The 21,110-nt window shown below is 47.0% G+C and overlaps 1 protein-coding gene across 8 annotated transcripts in view; it reads right to left on the reverse strand.

Moving 5' to 3' along the window:
• Window positions 1-2,141: 2,141 nt before the first annotated feature.
• The window catches only part of kdm6bb (lysine (K)-specific demethylase 6B, b), a 38,584-nt gene continuing 19,615 nt past the window's right edge, over window positions 2,142-21,110 (reverse strand). For 3 of the 8 annotated variants that reach the window (XM_013134449.4, XM_013134448.4, XM_013134447.4), the window contains 21 exons: window positions 17,585-17,732; window positions 13,443-13,536; window positions 13,052-13,169; window positions 12,756-12,809; window positions 12,465-12,666; window positions 12,089-12,349; window positions 11,709-11,864; window positions 11,583-11,585; window positions 8,461-11,468; window positions 7,345-7,471; window positions 6,587-6,692; window positions 6,262-6,467; window positions 5,994-6,178; window positions 5,821-5,889; window positions 5,587-5,735; window positions 5,381-5,495; window positions 5,045-5,232; window positions 4,598-4,739; window positions 4,192-4,318; window positions 3,876-4,052; window positions 2,142-3,778 (listed from right to left, as the gene is read on the reverse strand). In XM_013134449.4, the coding sequence (XP_012989903.2) occupies window positions 3,755-3,778; window positions 3,876-4,052; window positions 4,192-4,318; window positions 4,598-4,739; window positions 5,045-5,232; window positions 5,381-5,495; window positions 5,587-5,735; window positions 5,821-5,889; window positions 5,994-6,178; window positions 6,262-6,467; window positions 6,587-6,692; window positions 7,345-7,471; window positions 8,461-11,468; window positions 11,583-11,585; window positions 11,709-11,864; window positions 12,089-12,349; window positions 12,465-12,666; window positions 12,756-12,809; window positions 13,052-13,164 (5,412 nt within the window). In that variant the 5' untranslated portion in view covers window positions 13,165-13,169; window positions 13,443-13,536; window positions 17,585-17,732 and the 3' untranslated portion in view covers window positions 2,142-3,754. Of the gene's footprint in view, window positions 3,779-3,875; window positions 4,053-4,191; window positions 4,319-4,597; window positions 4,740-5,044; window positions 5,233-5,380; window positions 5,496-5,586; window positions 5,736-5,820; window positions 5,890-5,993; window positions 6,179-6,261; window positions 6,468-6,586; window positions 6,693-7,344; window positions 7,472-8,460; window positions 11,469-11,582; window positions 11,586-11,708; window positions 11,865-11,967; window positions 12,350-12,464; window positions 12,667-12,755; window positions 12,810-13,051; window positions 13,170-13,442; window positions 13,537-13,781; window positions 14,000-17,584; window positions 17,733-21,110 lie in introns of those variants that run through there. The other 5 variants (XM_010894639.5, XM_013134450.4, XM_013134451.4 and 2 more) reach the window with 5 other exon arrangements.

The raw sequence follows: 21,110 nt of genomic DNA on the forward strand, positions 1-21,110 counted from the left end.
ATTTTAACCTTGTGGATGTGTGGTAACCTCATGCCAAAATTAAAAGATCTTAAAACAATCATAAAACATGAAGCCATGTTTTTTTGCATTACTGTTTCTTTGTGGCCTGGCCAATTTGCCATCATTTACTCAAATCTATCTTTTGCCATCACTTTGATACATTACTGAAGTTAATTTGTTAATATTTGTCTCAATTTGTCCACAATACTTTTTCCAGAACTATGCAGGCTCCCCTCACACTTTATGATATTTTGATAACATCTTTGTGAGCATTCTTTGGTCATCCACTGTAGAGGTCTTCATTGGTCTAAAAAGTCACATGACATTGCTGAGCTAACCACTGCTTTCTTTCTTTATGGTTTATTCTGCGTTCACAGTTTGACCGTCTTTGGTTCTGATGTTGTAATTCACCAGCAACCAAATCCAAATGCCAATGCAAAGCTTAGAATCAAGACTATACATTGACAGCTCTCCTGTGCAGCACTAATAATGCTAATAAACCACCTGCCTAATAAGAGACAGCTGTGACGCCAACATTCCAAACACTCTTGGGACCCTTAAATGTACAAATCCTGCTGTTATTTTTAATTATTTTGATGTTTAAGCTGACAGTCAGTACTTTAACTCCACTGTAGTTGTCTTGTTTCATCTTAAGTGTTGGAGTACAGCGCCAAAACAACAAACCTGTGTCACAGAGTAAATATTTATGGGATGCACTGTACTGCACTGTACGCCAATGTAGTGGAACTATAGTGGTTGCAAAGGTAGGATTACTGTAAAATGTTCTACGATGATCATTAATTCACCAGAACATTGGTAACTTCATATTATCTTTAAACTGAAAGTGTTGGTATGTTTTAAAATCATTTAAGATACGTATTTGATGGCCCTTTTGGGTGATTCAGATAATCACAGTTATCTCTGCAGGTATCTTATGTCCTGTGTGGCCTTATTGAATGTAACATAATTAAATACATTTAATCTGTATGCTGATGTAATTAAAAACAACAGAGAAGTGAACAAATGAACAGAGTTGTGTTGAAGGTTCTGTTGGAGCTGTTACTGCCTGCCTGGGTCACAAAATACATTGTTTTTTTAAGGTTGTGTTAAAGGTCAAGAAGGAAAGGGGACTTGCCCTGCCTTTGATGAAAAGCAGAACAGCAGGTTCAGAACAGACAGAATGGGGATGGAGATGATTGCCAGACTGATAAGAGACCAGTGGGGTGTAGTTCAGTGGGTCAAAATTGGTATTCTGATGTTTTCTTTCCCTTTATTTAATCCCAGTCAGGATGTGTTTACATAATTCCTCAGAGGGCAGATAGGACAGAGGGATTCATTGAATGAAGGAGACTGTAAATAAGGCAGCAGGGTGAAGTTGCAGGCTTTTAAAAGAAAATGTTTTGATGTTTTATTTCACCTTTATTGAATCAACTGGGATCCCTTTCTCTTTCACAGTTGCGACCTGGTCAAAAGGCCAATACTTTTCGTTTTAGCAGTATGGAAGACCAGACAGTCCACTCATCTAGAGGGAAATCCTATATTCAGAGCACAGAGGTGTAGGTATTTTTACATCTGACACATTCTGCCTGAGTGTGTGTGTGGTAGACATGTACGTCAAAAGGTCTGAAGGGTTCTTGTGGAGGAGGAAGGCCAGTTCTTCCTGTCCTTGGAACCAGGATGTCCTGCTTTATTTGTCTAGGATGAGGTGTCCCTGAATCCTTTTCAGACTGGAGGGGGTCAATTCCCAACAAAGGAAAAAACAGACACTGGCAAACACAACAGGATTAGGCAGAGTGAGCAGGAGCGGGAGGGGGAACAAATCATTACCGGTATGCTGCGTTCTCTCTCCAGTAATATGACAGTACATGATGGGTGGACGCCGCAATAGATTAACATTAGCGGGGAATGAAGACCAACTCAGTCTGTGTTTCTCTAAGATGTTATCATCAGCTCGGACCTTAGTACTCCTTGAAACTGTCAAGGTTTCTTCTCAACACCAGGAAACCAATTCAATGACAAACGCTTCTCAAAGAATGTATCAAAACATTTTTATTTTATTTCATCAATAATACTCACAATAATAACAGAAAAATCACAGAGTGTATAAGACAGGTCTGTCTCAGGTTCTGTTCTATGTCTTCTTTTTTATCTTTTTTTTTTTTTTTTAACAGTGCAGCTTAAATAAAGCCATCCAGAGGGAGGGAAGTCAGATTACAACCTTTAAATAATACTCATGAGCACAGGACACTGAAGAAACCCAAACCCAGACATCACTACACATCCCTTAGTCTCTTTCAAAAGTAGCTGAAACTACCACTACTGCTAATGTTCTTCAGAAAAATCACAAATGGAACACACTTTTATGAATTTCATACAATGCAAAAAAGTTGAAAAAGGTATGGTGTTTATCAGTTAGATACAGTACAAATACATCATTCTAATGATTCAGCGGTAAGCGTAACGACGCGGTCCTAAGCACCAACCTCTCGGTTTAAGTTATATTCATTTACTTATATTCATAGATCATTTATACACAGTCAATGAGGGGGTGGCGAGGCAAAAGGGTTTTGAGCACCATTAAAATCCAACCTCCCCTACTTGCCCGTCCCTGTCCACACACAATAGGAAACTTTAAAAATAGCTGGTGTCCCCAGAGAAGCACCATCAATATGCAATAAATACATTTAAGAAAACAAACATATACAAGTATAAATAAAGTCACAATTTACAATTCTTCGTTTTTTTTCTTCTGTCATCCAGAAAAGGACATAGCAACCAAAAGAGGTATAAAAACAGGCAGAATGATCCCATTATGAACAGAAAAAGGTAAAGGAAGAGGATCTTCTTAAGGGTGTATTGTAGCAACCACATCTCTCTCTACCAAACATTATTCAGGATTATGCAAAACAATAAAATCACAATAAAACACACTAGATTAAACACACTAGAGAGTGAAACCAGATTAGTTCTCTAGAAAACCCGTATTTGAGAGAAATTACAACAATTTCTTAAATGAATATTCCTAATGTTTTAGAAAATTGTCTGCATGTTTGATTTTCTAATTCTCTTTTCATCTAAATACAGTCCGCAAGGCCAATGTGGTGTACTTCTAGGCTGAGAAACTTTTGAAATATCTACTTCAGAATAAATAAAATGGAAATAGCACCCAAAGAGTATACAGACAGGAATTACAAATGTCAGAGTTCACCTGAATAGAAAACAAAACCAAAACAATGTAATTTCATTGAGACTATCAGCTACTTTGCTAGTGAAGCGATTCCCCTGCTGTTACCGTAGCAACACAGTAAATTCATGGACATAGAATAACTAGATTGGTGTAAAAAAAGTTCCATTGGATTTGCATAAAAGTACCTGAATTAATGCACCATATACTGGCTACTTGACGCTTTTGAATCACAGCAGTGTCCGTTTTAAATAAGACCTGATTTCCAGTGCTAACAATGTTCACATTTTCTCTAGTAATCTGACATGTTTTTAACGAGTAGTAGTACCAGTCTAGTCATTCTATCTCAAGACTCAAATCCAATCAGCAGCTGGTGGGAGGGGAAGACAACAGTGAGCTGGAATTCAATTGGCTGACGGCCGATATCTTATTGTGATGTAAACAATACTGAGTAAACATGGTTGGCTGTTCACCAAGTGTTAGCAGTAGTAGAATTCCTTTGAAGACAATGTCTTTGCTGCCACTGAGTAGGAGTTTTGGTTATGGCTGTTGGACAACAGGGAGGAGGCCTCACTTAGAGCAAGGTGTTGGAGTCTGGCGAGACAAAGAGAGGGACACACACAAAGAGTTGTAAACCGGGCGGACATAACAACCTAACGGTACACAGAAAGTGCGGATGTGTGTGTCTCACCACACAGAGGCTGTCGTAGGTTCTCATTAGGTCCTCCATGCGATACTGTTCCAGCACCACCACTCCAGCCAGTGAGGGGCTCTTGGAGACGGTCCGGGCACAGTCCTCACAGTGTACCATGTAGGTCTTCCTGCTGCCAGACTCACTGGTCACAAACAGCAAGTCAAACACCTCCACCTGCACACAGAGAGCACCATCACTCACCAAAAAGAATCAAAGCCGTACACCAACACGGCTTGGTCAGAAGCTTGGATCATAGCACCTCTCAGCAGGTCTGATCCAGACGTATGTCGGCAGGCTGCTGAAAGGGACTTACATCACACTCATTGCAGTAGTAGGCTGGTTCGTCCTTCACACGGCTCTGATAAGAGATCTTCTTCCCTGCTGCAACCAGCTGGTCCCTCAGAATCTGAATGTGCTTAATGGACTGCAGGAGACAATGTCTGTGAGAGATGAATAGAGCGGGGGGATTGAGTGGAAGGGAGGAACTTCTCGTTCTTAAACATAAGACTCACAATATCCCAAAAACATTTATTATTTTTCCAAGGATGAAAAAAATGTATATCCTTGGAATGTATACACCCGTAACAAAGGACCACACAAGATTCCCCAAATGGACTCATTCAGATTCTAGATGAAGAACTGGCACATAGTGCTTGAGGAAATGTTCTGGTTTTTGGTTTTGCAAAGCATACATATTGTACACACACACACACACTTACTTGACCATCTTGTAGGTCTCTTGATCGGTGATCTTGATAGTGCGGGCCACGTTCCAGGAGACGTGAATCATGGGAACGATTGACTTGACCTTCTTGACCTCGTTCCACTCAAAGCGCTCCAGAGCCAGCTGATACTGGTACGCTGCAAGTTGAAAGACGACAGACATACTTAACAGTAGAAAGACGACAGACATAACAGTAGAAAGACAACAGACATACTTAACAGTAGAAAAGTTAGCAATGTTTAGGCCAAATAATGGCACGGTTTAGACTCCATAGATATTTACAGGTCCATAATAATTTCAACATACTTATAATGCACTATAGTTTCAAATGTTTAAGTGGACTGGAGTGTTTTTATAAACCACTAATGTGGGATTACACTCAAAGACCTCGACCCGTTCTCCTCTCTAAAGTGTCCTATTCTGGACCGGGTCAGTAACTCACAGTTAAGAGGTCCCACGTTCCAGGCAATGTTGTTGCACCAGCCCACAGCCTGAACCCAGTGGATGGACCCTGCGTTGATCCACACCAGGTCCCCCGGTCTCTGGATGAAACGGTAGACCGGGATGTTGGTGCGGTACAGGTCCTCCAGGACGGGCCACCAGGATCCCGTCAGGTAGTCCACTCCATGCCTGACGGAGAGGAGGGAAAAGAGAGGGGGCCGGCTAAGTGGCTAGTTTCTGGTTCAAACCTCCCGAGCCAAACTGATGTTATCACCTCAAATGAGCATAAAAGCTCAAACGCTCAACTCCAAAAAAGAAATACCGTCTCATGACTTACATCTCACAGAAGTTGTTGATGTGCTCCCAGTAGTGTTCGTGAACAGCGAACCACTCGCAATCCCCCGGGCCAATGTTGATGTTCACCGAGCAGAAGTTGTTATTCTCCTGATGGCCTGAAAACAGACGTACGTAAACACATATAAGCCAGCCTACGGATGATTGCGATATGCATCTAAAAACAGGTGGTTCTCCACACACACTGACCAGGCGTTCGGCTGCCGGGGACCTTCATGTAGAGCTGAACGGTGTTCATGCCCAGGATGGTGTGTCCCACGTGGCTCAGCATGTTCCCGTTGGACTCCACCCGCATGAATGCCGGCAGCTTTAGCAGCTCCTGCAGCTGTGGCTTCCACCTGAACAACCCGTGTCAAACAAACGTTAGCACTCCTCTTCGAGTGTCTGTGGAGCATTTTAACAGTCGTTTAAAGCTGATCTCACCGCTTGGGATCCGACAGGTCGATGTTTGTCCCGAATTTGATGATCTTTCCGGTTGATTTAGCCTCCGGGCTGTGGGAAACAGACATTTCATTAAACATTGGAATATTGTTTTGTTTAAAGTATTCGGTAAAGAAGCAGTTGACTGCATTTCGTGCTGTGGACTCTATGCTGACCTGAGTGTGTTAGCTATAGGGATAGGGCCGACTTTGCTAGCAACACCGGTGGGGTTACATTTGCTAGTGACCATAGTAGGGCTGGTTTTGCTGATGACTGTAGTGGGGTTGGCTGATTGGTCACTGGACGGCATCTTTTTCTCTTCCTGTTCTTCCTCATCCTCATCCTCACTGTCCTTCTCCTCCTATAGAAACAGAAGTATTTGGAGAGTACTGATGGGGAACGTGTGGGAGCGTGTGTGTTTGTCTGTGGGTGTTCACCCCCTACCTGGAGGCTCTCCTGGAAGCTGGAGGCTTGGTACTGGGCATACTTGGTAATGGTGGTGTGTGAGCGGCTGCTCTCGCAGGGCCAGGTCTGCACGGAACCAGTGGCGTCCCAGTTCTCATCAGCCGGCTGCTGCACCTGGGTCCTCACCTCCACAGCATGCTCTGCATTGGCCTCCACCAAAGACTTAGTGGAAAACAATCCCAGGTCTGAGATATATAGGAGGAAGGAGAAAAAATGCTAGTGAGAAAGAGAGAGGAACAGTGAGTAAACAAGACATAGCTGTATTGATTTCTAGCCCAGGGAAAAATGCTGTTGGTAAACTCACTGAGTCTGAGGGACCCAGCCAGGCCTCTGATGACTGTTACAGGGTTCTTGTGGTCAGTACAGAACTGGAGCAGGACTGGGGAGAAGGCATCTCTCTTACTCTCCAACTGGACAGACACATAAATGACCATAGAGGAACACATCAGAAAGGCACTGCCCTAATACGGTACTGATATGAGTAATGCTAATGAGAATGATGAAGAAAAGAGGGAGAATACTACATGTATTGTCTATAGCCATAAGACACAGATATTTGTCCTTTGGCAGACATATACAAACCCATAGACAGTTCAATGCTCTTGGGTTTTCAAACCCAAATGGAGCACACCTGATTGTAATAATTAGCTACAACAGGGTTCTTTTGATCTGTACAGAAACTGGTGCAGGACTGGGGAGAAGGTATCTGTCTTACTCTCCAACTGGACACAGACACATAAAGGACTGCATGGGAACACATCAGAAAGGCACTAATATGGTACTGATGTGAGTAATGTTAATAAAAAATTGGTTTTCAATATTTAGATCAAGTTCAGGAAAACCACATCAAAGACCCACAGACAGTTTAATGCTCTTAGGGTTTCAAACCCAAATCGAGCACACCTGATTGTAATAATTAGCTGATGAAAAGCTAAATCAGGTCACAACTTGGGCTACATAGGAAAACTTCCAAGACGACTGCTCTCCAAGACTAGGATTGGGCAGCCCTGGTTTGAAGAACAGGGTTGGCCACAGAGCAGCGTGACTGCAGTGTGGACTTACATAGATGCTTGGTGTGGGGGGACTGAGTTTCTCACGAGCGATGGGTGTGATGGTACTGAGGACTGGCTTGACAGAGAATGCAGGAAGCAGGTAGGACTCCCGGAACTTTCCCTTCACCTTTGCTGCCCTGAAACAGATGAAGAATTCAATACGACTTAATTTTATCCACTTCTCTCTGCCACAACCTCTCTGCCTCCACTGAAGTATTTTAGAGCCTAATGACTGATAGGTTTCATTTCAATTAACATTTTGTTTCTAGATTTGCATCAACTATAAATAAAAAATCTCAATCGTCAGATATCACATTCCAGGGTCACCTAGGACACTAGCTACAGACAACCTCTATAAATCAATGCAGTGTGAACACATTGTGTCGCTGGGTGTATATTGAGAGCTGTGGTAGGAGGTCATACAGTAGAAAACATCCTGTTTAATGGTGTTATCAGAGATTTCTAGAACACAAACGCCATACTTGAATTTCTATGATATTACATTACATATTTCCCCCAAATGATCAATTTGCCTTTCAGCATGTTTTCTCAACAATAGCTCTTTTTGACCAGCTGTGGACATTGCCAGAGCTGGTGGGACTAAGCAGCAGAGATGGGGACAAGTCACACATGGTCAAGTCCAAGCAAGTCTCAAGTCTTAACCATCAAGTCTCGATTCAAGTCTCAAGTCACAGTTCAGATAAATCAAGCAAGTCAAGTCAAGTCAAGGGTTCACCCTAAGCAAGTCAAGTCGAGTCCTTATAAGTTTCAAGTCAAGTCAAGTCAAGTCACAGTAATAAAGAGATGAACACACACACAGTCCACAACAACACTTTTGCTATGGTACACAGTTTTCTTTTGTCTTTGCGGATAGAACATTTAATTACCTTGGCACGTCAGATAAACCAACTTCAATTATTAAAAACAGCTAGATAGATAGCAACTTTCCAAGCTAGCCAACTACCTAGCCCTGTTGCCCAGAGCAACAGTTTTGCAGATTTTTTTCAGGGCAATGTATTCCCATAGCAGATGTTCATAGAAAATGTATCTGTTTATTACTTAAGTTGATAACTGTCGGTCTGACATGGTCCTTAACATATGTGTGTCACGTGTCTTGTCCACTCACTTGCAGGCCCTGATGACCTCGCTGGCCGTATTCTTGATGCTGACCTCCTCCAGTGGGATCCTGCGCTCCTCGACCTCAGAGGCGATAAACGTCTCTCTGTCACCACTCTCCACCTTGATCAGATGGACCTTCAGCTCTTTGGGGGGGCCCATGGACAGCGCCTTCAGCTTCAGGAAGTCAGCCGCGGCCAGGGGACACGGGGTCCTCCTCACTGTGGGGGCAGGTGGGGTCGGGGTGGGTAATGTGCTAACAGTAGAGGAGGTGCTGTTGGTTACGCTTGCCGCGTCTTTGTTGCCGGCTGGTGTGGACCTTTTGGTTTCAGGCTCACTGCTTCTCTCCCCCTTAGTCTTGGTTGATTGTGACCCTTGCTCAGAATTCTCCTTGTTTCTTTGTCTCTGGATGTCTTTGCTCTGGATGTTCCCCTGAATCTGACGGCTTTTCCTGTCTCTGAGCTGCTTGGCGGGGCTACTGTGGGGAGGTGTTGAGGACGGCAAGCTAACCGAGGTACACTTGTCGTCACTCTTTTCTTCTGTCTTTTTCTTGTCGTTGCCTCCACTGCTGTGATGATTACTGATGCTGTGGTCTTGTTTTCTTCTCTTGCTCCTCGCTTCTCCGTCCCTGCGTCCATCCGAACTGTTCTGCTCCCTCTTTCTATCGGTCTGCCGGCGCACCTCCTTCAGTCCCCGATCCTGTTTGTTGTTAGCAGACAGCCGGTGTGTGGTGGTCAGTCTCAGCTCAGCTCTCAGAGACCCCGCTGTGACCTCACTGTCTGCACCCTTGCTCCTCTCCTTTTTCCTCTCATTCTGAATCTCCACCAGCCTTGCATGCTTCTGTTTTGTGCGCTCCCCAACGGAGAGCTGAGGTTTGTCGAGGTCTAGGGGAGGGTGGGGTTTGGAAGGTGTATCTGAGGTAGAGTGAGTTGGTGATTGAGTGGTCAGTCTCGGGGGTGTGCTGGAGTCAGTTGTGGGGGAGGGGCATTGTTGGTCCTGACAGTTGGTTTCTGGATCCATGGTGAGAGAAGAGGAGTACTTCACTCCTCCCATGGAGCTGGCGGGAGGACGGCCAAACGGACCTCCCCGATATGTGTAGCGCTGGCCCCCAAGGTACGAAGCCAAAGACTTGAAGACATCAGACACTCCTGTCTGGTGGAGGTGTGGCCGACACGGAGGCAGAGAGCTGCACGAGGTGTCCCCGCTACTGTCCTCCCCTTCCTCATCCTCGTCCTCCACACCATTGGGTGTGTCAGGCAGACCGTAGAGCTTGGCCAGGTCGCTATGGCAAAGGTCATCATTGCCCCTCCCCTGATTGGCCTCTACCTTCTTACTGACACCCTCCGAGTCTCCGTGGAGGGGTGAGAAGGATGGGCTGTGGGTGGGGCTTGGCTGAAGGACAGGTCTCTGCAATACTCCCAGCTCCTCCTCCTCTTCTTCCTCACTCAGGGCTGATGCGGGGGAGCCTTGCCAGCTGAGAACCGGAGGGCTGGCTGGGGGGTTGTCTCCCAGCTCCTCCCCACTGCCCACCCCCGCTGCAGGCTGCAGATCTGGGGCCCTCAGGACACCCCCCTCTGGAGACACGGCCACTGTCTGTGTCTGGCTCTGCTGGGCCCGGATAGACTCCTGTGACCCGGCTTCAGCGGGAGATGTTGGGGCTTTGGATGAGAGCGTGGAGGGGGTGGAATCAAGTCTCCTTCCTGGGCTGCTTTTAGGGTGTGTTGGAGGGCTGGCGGGCTGGAGGCTGGTCTTACTGGTCTTGCTGGTGCTTATATTGGTGGTAGAGGGGGAGGGGCAGGTTGGCAGTGGTGAGCCCTTGACATTGGGTTTGGGATTTGATTTGTTCGGGGTCCCTCCCCTCTCAGATACTTTGTGTTTGGATGGATGGGGTGAGAGTGTGGGCTGGCTAGGGTGGATGGCAGGCGGGATTGTCTCTGAGGTATTTGGAGAGCTGTGGTCGTGGGACGTCCCACCTCTTGCTTGGCCCTTCTCTCTGTGTCTGTGTTTGCTTGGGGTTGATGATGTTCGGCAGGGTTGGCCTGGAACCTCACATCCAGACTGAGTCTTCGGGTGTGAAGGTCGTTCTGACTGATGGAGGGATGATTTACGTGGGGACTTCGAAGATCCCCCCTCGACTTTTCCCAGCTTTTTATCCTGAAGGCTCTCCTCCCTTTTCTCTGCCTTCCTCCCTTCATCTTTCTTCTTCTTTCGTTCCACTGTGCCCTTTAGTTCCACCCCTTTTAGGTTTTTAATCTTCAGCCTATTCCCCCTTCTCTCTGCCTTCTCCTTTCTCCTCCTCCTCTCCTCCATCCTCCTCATCTGTTCCCTCGTTTCCTCCTCACCTCCATCTGCTCTCCTTTCCTTGTCCTTGTGTTTCGTCTGTTTGTGTCCACGAGGCGGCAACTTGGGCTTCTTGACAGTGTTGCTGTAGACCGTGGGCCCGTCATGGGGAGAGCTCAGTGAGGCATGCGCCTCCGAAGTCCTGCCGGGCTTCACCTCTGACCCCTGAGGCCCTGGGCCCGGCCCTGGGAGCGAAGCAGAGAGCGAGGGAGGTGTTGGACTGGGCGAGGGGGTCCTCGGACCCCGTTTGCGGGGGGTGCCATTGACAGGACTCCTCTGATTGGTTGGCGTGTCTTTGTTGGCACTGGCCTCACCGGTGAGTGTGGACCCGGGGAGGCCAGAGGAGTTTAATGTGGTTGAGCCTCCATCTCTGTGACTGCTGTTGCGGTGGGGAGGCTCTGTGGCCTGGGAGGAGGCGGGATCCCTCTGCTGCCTGTGGGAGCGTGGAGGTGGTGGGCTGTGCCGAGGGACTGGGGGGGAGGATGGGCGGTGCTGGTGGTGGTGCTGGCTGTAAGGCACGCTGGTGTGGTCTGCTGGTGAGGAGCGGGACGCGGGAGGTGGACGGGGATTGGAGGGAGGGTGCGAGCCTTGGCCCGCAGAGGGCGGCTGGGGAACTGGAGAAGGGGTAGAATGATGGGTTCTGTAGCTGCCCACCCCTGATCCTGATTTATTGGGTTCCTGAAATAACAAGAGGGGGGAGGGGATCATCAGTGTCTCCACAGTGAACGGCCCGGCGTAGATCAGCCGGCAGGGCGTGGTCACGGCAACACCCGGGTTCGCAGTTTAACTCACATGCTGTGGGGAGTACACAACAAATACAAAAGTAGGAAAATATACGCACTCATTACTTCAGGTCTCTCTGGTTAAGAGTGCCGGCTAAATGACTGAAATGTATGTATGAAACGTTAGTGGACTTACTTGCAACTCTGTAGAAGAGGCCCTCCTGTCAGAATGGGTGCGAGGTCCTGGCCGGTCATATGATTGGTTGCAGAAGCCTTGTTTGGGGGGAGGGTAGCGGGTTGGTGATGGGGGCTGGTCTGTGCCAGATAAATGCTTTGATCCACAGAGAGGGGCCTGGTGAGAGAGAACAGAATTTTGATTTTGTACCTCAGGACGGGGTATTGCTCTATACCAGAAGGTGGTGCTATCGAGTACCTATCCCAGCCACACTTTTCACCATTCTAGGTCAGGTTGGGCGAAACAACTTTCTCAAGCACTGGCCGTGGTGGTGGGGAAGGAGGGTTTCCGCCCCAAACACCGACACAGGGAGGAGGGCCAAGGAGGGATCAGAGACCGACCTGTTCAGGGCCCGAGCTCCGGCTCCTCTTGGCAGGGCAGTCTTCCCTGGGGGTAGGGGGGGGTGGCGAGGGTGGGGACCGGCGTGGTGGCTGGTCGCGGTGCTGGTTGTGATGGTGGGGGGCCAGGCGCTTCCATGGTCCCTGGTCTGTCATCCTGCCTGGGAAGGCCCTGGAGCGATCTGAGGGGGTCCACCTGTCTGCTGGGGAACCCAGGTCTCTTGGGGTGTCTCTAGGCCGATGGTGCTGGACGGGACCTCCATACTGACAGAGATAGTTATCATCACTAATGGCATAGAATCAAACCGTGAAAATGACATAACCTACAAAGTAATTGACAGTGGTCAGTCTCCAGAGGATTCCGCTGCCAACTTCTAACCCGGTGAGACTGGCTGTTATAGGAGTCCCAGCTGTACGGGTCCCTTGGTCCAGCTTGGCTGCGGCTATGGTTTTGAAATGAGCGCGGGAGGTCCGGGTGCCAGCTCTGGCTCTCATACTCCTTCTGGTCCCAGGGTCGTGGTGCTGGTCTCTGGTCCCGCTGAGAGCCCCTTCCCTGGGCATTGAAGGGTGGCCTGTCCCCCCTATGTCCCAGAGAGAACGTGGAGGTCACTGAGCGCTCACTACTGCACGGTAAATGTGGAAGAACCACTCACTGAACGGTGTCACTTGCCTGCCGTTGTACATTTTGTTTGGGTGCTGGGATTGGGTGATTCCTCCATTGTATCTACAGGAGAGAAGGAACGGTCACCATGGGTTCAGGACAGACTCGCACTGCAAAACATGTCTTATCAAGTATATTTATCTTGTTTTCAGGTTAAAAATCTAAATTTGTATTAGAAAATATGCCTTGAATATCAAGTCATTTGTCTTGTTTCACTGATTATTTCACTAATTTCAAGCAAATATCTTCTCAAATGGAAAAACATTTTCTTATTTAGTAGAGAGCGGTGCAAGAAGAGGGATCACCTGTTCGGAGGCCCCCAAGGGCGACTGTTGATAGGGGCCCATGTTCCTCTGTGAGGTCCTCCAGCAGGGTCCCTGGTGTTCCGCCCAGAATACTGCTCTGCTGGGTGATACATTCAGCCTGGGGCAGGACACCAATATTGTTATGATAACACTTATTAGCAATGTTACAGATAATGTTGAGATAAAACAAATCAACAATTTTACAGCAGACCAAGATGAGGATGGGGTTTAACTATTTCATTAAAAAAGATATCGTCTGTCTGTCTGTCTTTCTTTTCACTGGACTGGGACAGAAAATGAGCAGACATACAAAAAAACATACTAGTGTACTGTACATAAAGACTAATGATTGCCACAGACACAACCAACACAGAGAGGCAGGAATACTCACCACACTGGTCTGAGTCAGTGAATCCCTCCACTACAGAACTGAGAGGGTTACACAGTAGCACCTGTCTGCCTGTCTGTCTGCTCTGAACCACAACCTAGGGAACGTCAGAGAGACAAAACCGGTTTAGAGTACAGTCACAACACCCCGCATTAATATTCAGTTGCTTGGTGAAACCACAAAAACAACACGTAAAAATCAACCGCCAACCACATCACGTTTGATGTTTAACAGTCTTCATACAGTCTGGGCCTCCATACTGTACAAGCTTCTCCAAAACTGCATGACAACTCCCCACATGACCATAACCGACATGGAGCATGCACAGAGGAACTACATTACCTTCAGGCTGTCGTCTCAGATGGTTCTCACGTTAATGGCAACAAACAACAATTCACTGCAATTACACATCAACACTCTCCTTTGCTCTCTCCTTTCGGTTTCACTTCCTCACTCTCACTGCCTGCTTGCTAATCTATCAGTACACTTGTGTTTGTTTCTAGTAAGCGGGCAGTTTATCAGCAGACAGCCAGAGCTGCGCCCTGCATCCAAAACCTCTCTGATCAACAGCTCCAAGCGGAGACTGCCGCCTGTGGCTAGACACTGATAAAGGCCGGCCTGCCTGGCTCTCTGAAAAAGAAGGATCATGGCAACGGCATTCAGCCATTCTAGTCTGAGCAGAAAGGCTATGGAGACAGCAGGGAGGAGGGTTTTTCTTCTTCTTCACAGATATAAATATGTATGTGTCAACAGGAAGAACGTGTGTGCATGTGTGTACTTTCCAGGTTCTTTATGATGTTATAGTAATACCGTGTACTACGGTTCAATTCAGAGGTGAAGAAAGGTTTCTCTTGTGTTCCTGTGAGGACAGCTGCACATTCCAGGTCACTTTAGGCTTTCAGCGATCTCTCTGATAATAAAGGATATGCAAAACCAGCTCTCCCATTCGTCTGTGCGGTAAAGTGGAGGCAGTGACAGGTGAAAAGTAGGCCAGCCAGCTGTGCGTGGTCACGTCTGACCTACCTATGAGTCTCTGCTTTCACCGTGGTATTTATCACCCTCCCTCTGGCCGCTAATCATGTTACTATAGAGACTACATGATGCTAAACCAGAACGCCAGTTAAGCCTGTTGTTTGTGGCAGTTGCCTACTTTTTGCATAACCGAATAATAACATTTACACTGCCTATCAGTAGGATGTTAGGTGATAGTCTGGGCCGGAGAGAAGGCTGGTTGGGTTTTATTTTCGATGTAAGTGTAAGGAGGACATCTACACAAAGACAGGCTCTACACTGGGTCTTGTGTGTTTACATGTTCTTGCATCTGTGTTCGGGATCTGACTGAGGTTAACACAACACTTTATTTTCAGTTACACAAATATTTCAACCCATGGGACTGGCCTGTGACCCAGTGAATGTGACTGTATACACAGCAACGAGAAACACTAAAGGTCCCTCCCTCGCTTGGCCACTCAATCAGACACACCCCTCCCCCGTCTTCCATGCTCTCCATACCCATGAATGGACAATCACTCTTTCAGACTGGGGTTGAGTCTTGGGAGTGAGTTAGGGAAAGTGATCCCCTGTGTTAGTGAGGACAACAGACATTTCTCATCCAATGAGAAGATATGAGAATATGAAATAGACAAAGATCTTAGGCAAAAACAACAGCAGAATGTTATGGGTAGGGCTGTCAAACCATAAAACAGATGATTTAGTTGAAGAATTTACATTACCCGGATGAGTTAACCTTAATTTGACTTGACTGATACTAAAACACAACGCAGCCGCACAGACAAAACACGGTTCAAACTATAATTTTTATAGCATGAAACAGCTCCGTTTATGGATTTCAAAGTGGTGACATTTCTCCGGCATCATCCGTCAGCTTTATCAGAACTGGGGCAGGGTGTATATTACTGCCGACTGCCACTTTAAATGGGAGTTGAAAACAATGAGAAACAAATCAAATTATTGCACCAGAAATCACCACTTCATATTTTAGTAGATCAGCCATGGTGGGCTTCCGGTGCTTTAGCCCTTTTGAACCAATTCCAAAAAGATGATGAGGATTTCGGTTTGTTTTGTGAGATGACATTAACTCAGCTTAAAATGTGTTTAGAAACACGCGCAATGCAATCCAATGGTTTCATCGCACTTTCAACTGTGCAGGTTGTATCTCCTATCCCCCAGTTTAGCCCTAGTCTGGACTAAGCCCTGATTTTCTTGTAATCCTAGAATCCCCCCTGTAGATTAGACAGTCGGTTAAAATACACTGTTTGGATGCTTTTTAACCCAGCTGGCTTTTGTAAGTTAAAATCATTCTGACAAGTCAGCCAGTTAAAACGACCAACAACATAACTATCTGGTAAGCAAAAAAGAAATTGCTTTGTCTTGTGGTGTGTTCATAACACTATGACTTCGCTACCCATAATGCAATGAATCAGAATGTTGATCATTTAAAGACAACTGTGATTTGCTAAATTGTGACTTCATTGATCTTCGGGTCAGAGACTTCCCAACACAGTTGGATGAGTGGTTATCTCAGTCATGTTAAGCTGAATGCCCTAACTGTAAGTTGCTCTGAATAACAGAATCTGCTAAATGAGTAAAATGTAAGGCTTGTTAGTTCACACCAGCAGAATTACGTAGCATAGCCACACATGTAGCCACGCATTAAAACAAACAATCTCTGTAACTTTAGCAGCACCAGTTATGAGACATAGATCACACCAGATGTCTCAAAGTTAATTTACGTTGCATATTCATATTCAGTGTAGCACTTCTAGAGCTATCCTCAATGTCTTGTATGTCCTCAATGTCCTCTATGTCCTCAATATCCTGTATGTCCTCAATGTCCTGTATGTCCTCAATATCCTGTATGTCCTCAATATCCTGTATGTCCTCAATGTCCTGTATGTCCTCAATGTCCTGTATGTCCTCAATGTCCTGTATGTCCTCAATATCCTGTATCCTGTATCCCAGGTGCCACCAGTGCAGATGACTGACAGGTCTCCAGACAGGGTAAAACTATTTCAACTTTGTTTGTGTGTGAACATGTATGTGTGAGACTGTGTGTGTGGGTGTGTGTTTGTATGAGACCACAGACAGATTATAGTATGTCAGCACACAGGAAATCTCTCCCGTTCAGGGTTTAGCGGCTCATTGTGTGAAGGGGCGCTTCTGCTAACTTTTCAACCTTTCATTTTGATGTCTGACAAAACTAAAATTAAATGTTTGAGCCTAAATGCAAAGACTTAAACTGGGTGTCAACCCAAAATTGAACATTACCCCACAACACTATTGTTGCTGTGGAGTAATATGTTAGTAAGTATGGTGGACGGAAGTGGCATGTAGCAGTGTACAGAGAAGTAATCGCAGAAAACGTGTTGCCGTCCGCAAAGAATGAAAAAGGTTAAGTGGCCCTGACTGACTGTTGACCTAAATAACTTCTCAAGGAAGTGAGTTTTGAAAAAAATAATAGACAAATATGGTCAGATAATGTCGTGCTGATACGTCTGTCCAGGCCACATTAAACTGCACACGGACTAGTAACAGTCAGTGTGCTTCTGGCTCTGCCAGCCTGCCTGAGACCACCATGCCAATCCATAATGATTCAATTTCCTGCACATAAGCATACATTTCTAGTTGCAGAATGTAATACTCGAAGATTAAATAACATTTCCTTTTCTGAATGCACAAAAAAAACCAGCAGATTTCCAATGCACAGACTGGTAGTAGGAGCGCAACTGAAAGAGTGAGCCAGCGAGCATGGTCATTTCAAAAGACAAAGGGAGTGGTGTACTGTAGATCTGTGCAGCTGACTGACAGGAAGGCAGAGGAGGTTGGCTGAACATTTCTTCTTAACTACCACCAGATGCACTGAGAGAGTGACAGCAGTCAGTCAGTCAGTCAGTCAGTCAGTAGCTATGATCCGGAGTGCCATTCAGTCTGCAGAACTGCAGCCCTCAGTCTCTCTGTCACCAAGGAGACCGTTGTCTACATCCATGGCGCTCTGTCGCCACGGGTCTCTACGGTAACCGGTTTCTCAGTCACCAGGGAAACGAATAACCCAGTCTGTCAACCTTTGTTTTATACTGAGACCTCCTGCCTATGTGTGTATGTGTGGAGGAGCATGCTGATCTTACCTGGCTGCTTAGTGCTGTGAGAGAGAGGGGGGGGGAGGACAGATTCTGTGGTCTCAGCTGTGTGAAGATACCACTCAGTGAGAGAGACCACAGCCCGCTTCAGCTTGAAGACCCGTTGAACAGAACAGGCATCCACCTTCTCTGTTAGCTGACACATATAGACAAACAGGGGAGAGGGAGGAGAAACCAGTGTCAGGCAGAACAGAGAGGAGAGGGAGGAGAAACCAGTGTCAAACAGAACAGAGAGGAGAGGGAGGAGAAACCAGTGTCAAACAGAACAGAAAGGAGAGGGAGGAGAGACCAGTGTCAAACAGAACAGAGAGGAGAGGGAGGAGAAACCAGTGTCAGGCAGAACAGAGAGGAGAGGGAGGAGAAACCAGTGTCAGGCAGAACAGAGAGGAGAGGGAGGAGAAACCAGTGTCAGGCAGAACAGAGAGGAGAGGGAGGAGAGACCAGTGTCAGGCAGAACAGAGAGGAGAGGGAGGAGAAACCAGTGTCAGGCAGAACAGAGAGGAGAGGGAGGAGAAACCAGTGTCAGGCAGAACAGAGAGGAGAGGGAGGAGAGACCAGTGACAGGCAGAACAGTGAGGAGAGGGAGGAGAAACCAGTGTCAGGCAGAACAGAGAGGAGAGGGAGGAGAAACCAGTGTCAGACAGAACAGAAAGGAGAGGGAGGAGAAACCAATGTCAGGCAGACCAGAGAGGAGAGGGAGGAGAAACCAGTGTCAGACAGAACAGAAAGGAGAGGGAGGAGAGACCAGTGTCAAACAGAACAGAGAGGAGAGAGAGGAGAAACCAGTGTCAGACAGAACAGAGAGGAGAGGGAGGAGAAACCAGTGTCAGGCAGAGAGGAGAGGGAGGAGAAACCAGTGTCAGGCAGAGAGGAGAGGGAGGAGAGACCAGTGTCAGGCAGAACAGAGAGGAGAGGGAGGAGAAACCAGTGTCAGGCAGAACAGAGAGGAGAGGGAGGAGAAACCAGTGTCAGGCAGAACAGAGAGGAGAGGGAGGAGAAACCAGTGTCAGGCAGAACAGAGAGGAGAGGGAGGAGAAACCAGTGTCAGGCAGAGAGGAGAGGGAGGAGAAACCAGTGTCAGGCAGAACAGAGAGGAGAGGGAGGAGAAACCAGTGTCAGGCAGAAAAGAGAGGAGAGGGAGGAGAAACCAGTGTCAGGCAGAACAGAGAGGAGAGGGAGGAGAAACCAGTGTCAGGCAGAACAGAGAGGAGAGGGAGGAGAAACCAGTGTCAGGCAGAACAGAGAGGAGAGGGAGGAGAAACCAGTGTCAGGCAGAACAGAGAGGAGAGGGAGGAGAGACCAGTGTCAGGCAGAACAGAGAGGAGAGGGAGGAGAAACCAGTGTCAGGCAGAACAGAGAGGAGAGGGAGGAGAAACCAGTGTCAGGCAGAACAGAGAGGAGAGGGAGGAGAGACCAGTGACAGGCAGAACAGTGAGGAGAGGGAGGAGAAACCAGTGTCAGGCAGAACAGAGAGGAGAGGGAGGAGAAACCAGTGTCAGACAGAACAGAAAGGAGAGGGAGGAGAAACCAATGTCAGGCAGACCAGAGAGGAGAGGGAGGAGAAACCAGTGTCAGACAGAACAGAAAGGAGAGGGAGGAGAGACCAGTGTCAAACAGAACAGAGAGGAGAGAGAGGAGAAACCAGTGTCAGACAGAACAGAGAGGAGAGGGAGGAGAAACCAGTGTCAGGCAGAGAGGAGAGGGAGGAGAAACCAGTGTCAGGCAGAGAGGAGAGGGAGGAGAGACCAGTGTCAAGCAGAACAGAGAGGAGAGGGAGGAGAAACCAGTGTCAGGCAGAACAGAGAGGAGAGGGAGGAGAAACCAGTGTCAGGCAGAACAGAGAGGAGAGGGAGGAGAAACCAGTGTCAGGCAGAACAGAGAGGAGAGGGAGGAGAAACCAGTGTCAGGCAGAGAGGAGAGGGAGCAGAAACCAGTGTCAGGCAGAACAGAGAGGAGAGGGAGGAGAAACCAGTGTCAGGCAGAAAAGAGAGGAGAGGGAGGAGAAACCAGTGTCAGGCAGAACAGAGAGGAGAGGGAGGAGAAACCAGTGTCAGGCAGAACAGAGAGGAGAGGGAGGAGAAACCAGTGTCAGGCAGAACAGAGAAGGACGAACATGAGGGAGATTATTGTCTATGAAGAAGGCATGCATATCGATTTCATTCTTCCATCTTCTCTTGTTCTCACCTCTTCCCCCTCTCTGTCTCTCTCACACACAGACATGCACGCACGTGCGCACGCACTCACACACTCACGCACACACACACACACACATCCCTTGGCAAGCTGACAAAGAAAGTGAAGGCATGGACCAAGAGAGACAGGAGAGAGCGGAGAGTGAATATGGCCCAGCCCCCTTTGACCAGCCAGTTGGATTTCATTATCCATTTTTTCCTCTCTGGCCACTCCTTTACACCCATATCACCTCTCCTACTCCAGCTCCACTTCAACAAGCCTGATTCCTCTGTCCTGCCCAACTTGCCCCCTCTCCCCTACTCTCTCTGTATCTCCAGGTCTCTCTCCTCTCCCCTACTCTCTCTGTATCTCCAGGTCTCTCTCCGCTCCCCTACTCTCTCTGTATCTCCAGGTCTCTCTTCTCTCCCCTACTCTCTCTGTATCTCCAGGTCTCTCTCCTCTCCCCTACTCTCTCTGCAACTCCACGTGTCTGCTACTCTTTGTCTCTCTCTTACTCACACACTGTGTTCTGTATCCTAGGCAACCAATGATATAATTTACCCCAGAGCCAAGAGCAAGACTCTCACATACAGAGATATTTCCTTCACTGTGTGTGTGTGTGTGTGTGTGTTACACCAGATTATCTGCATCCCCTGCCGTGTGTGTGTGTGTGTGTGTACATACCCCAGCTTGTAGGGAACTTAAAGCATAAGAAAGGTTTGTATCCCCTCTGGCTATCAAGTGGTTTTTCAATTAGATCAATTACCACTGTGAGGATTGTACATGTCTCTCTCTCCCTGACATTTCAATAGGTTGTAACTGACCCGAATAGACGGCCGCCACTGTGGCCAAAACGAACATATTTAGGCAGCAACAAAAATACAGACTAGAAAAAATAAAAAAAAATAAACAAAATGTAGATTGTACACAACAAAGAAAACAAACAATGAACAAATGAGAGATCTGGAAGGCTATTGTCTTTTATAATGACAGGCCAGGACATATTCAGCTGCATGATCTATTGTCTCTGTGTTTACGCCTAACAAAATCAAAATTTTCTCCTCAACACAGTTGGAGAAATCTGGCACTGTCTGACACAGTGTTTTTTCTGTGAGTGTAAGAGACAATCTTTTTGAGTGTCATTGTCCATTGTTATTATGACCTCCCCATTATCTTTAACCAAAACCCATTAATGACATCAGATTCTGTTGTGTGGGTTGTATGAAGGGAAAGGCCTAAAAGCTCTTATTAATAATACATTTGCTTTGGAAAGAAAGAAAAAAAACTAAGAGAATAAGTGGCCTTTTAACTGTGATCTGGCCCTTAAGATGTTCATAAAGAA

This window comes from Esox lucius, chromosome 7 (genome assembly GCF_011004845.1).
Source record: "Esox lucius isolate fEsoLuc1 chromosome 7, fEsoLuc1.pri, whole genome shotgun sequence".
In the NCBI taxonomy this organism is placed as follows: Eukaryota; Metazoa; Chordata; class Actinopteri; order Esociformes; family Esocidae; genus Esox; species Esox lucius.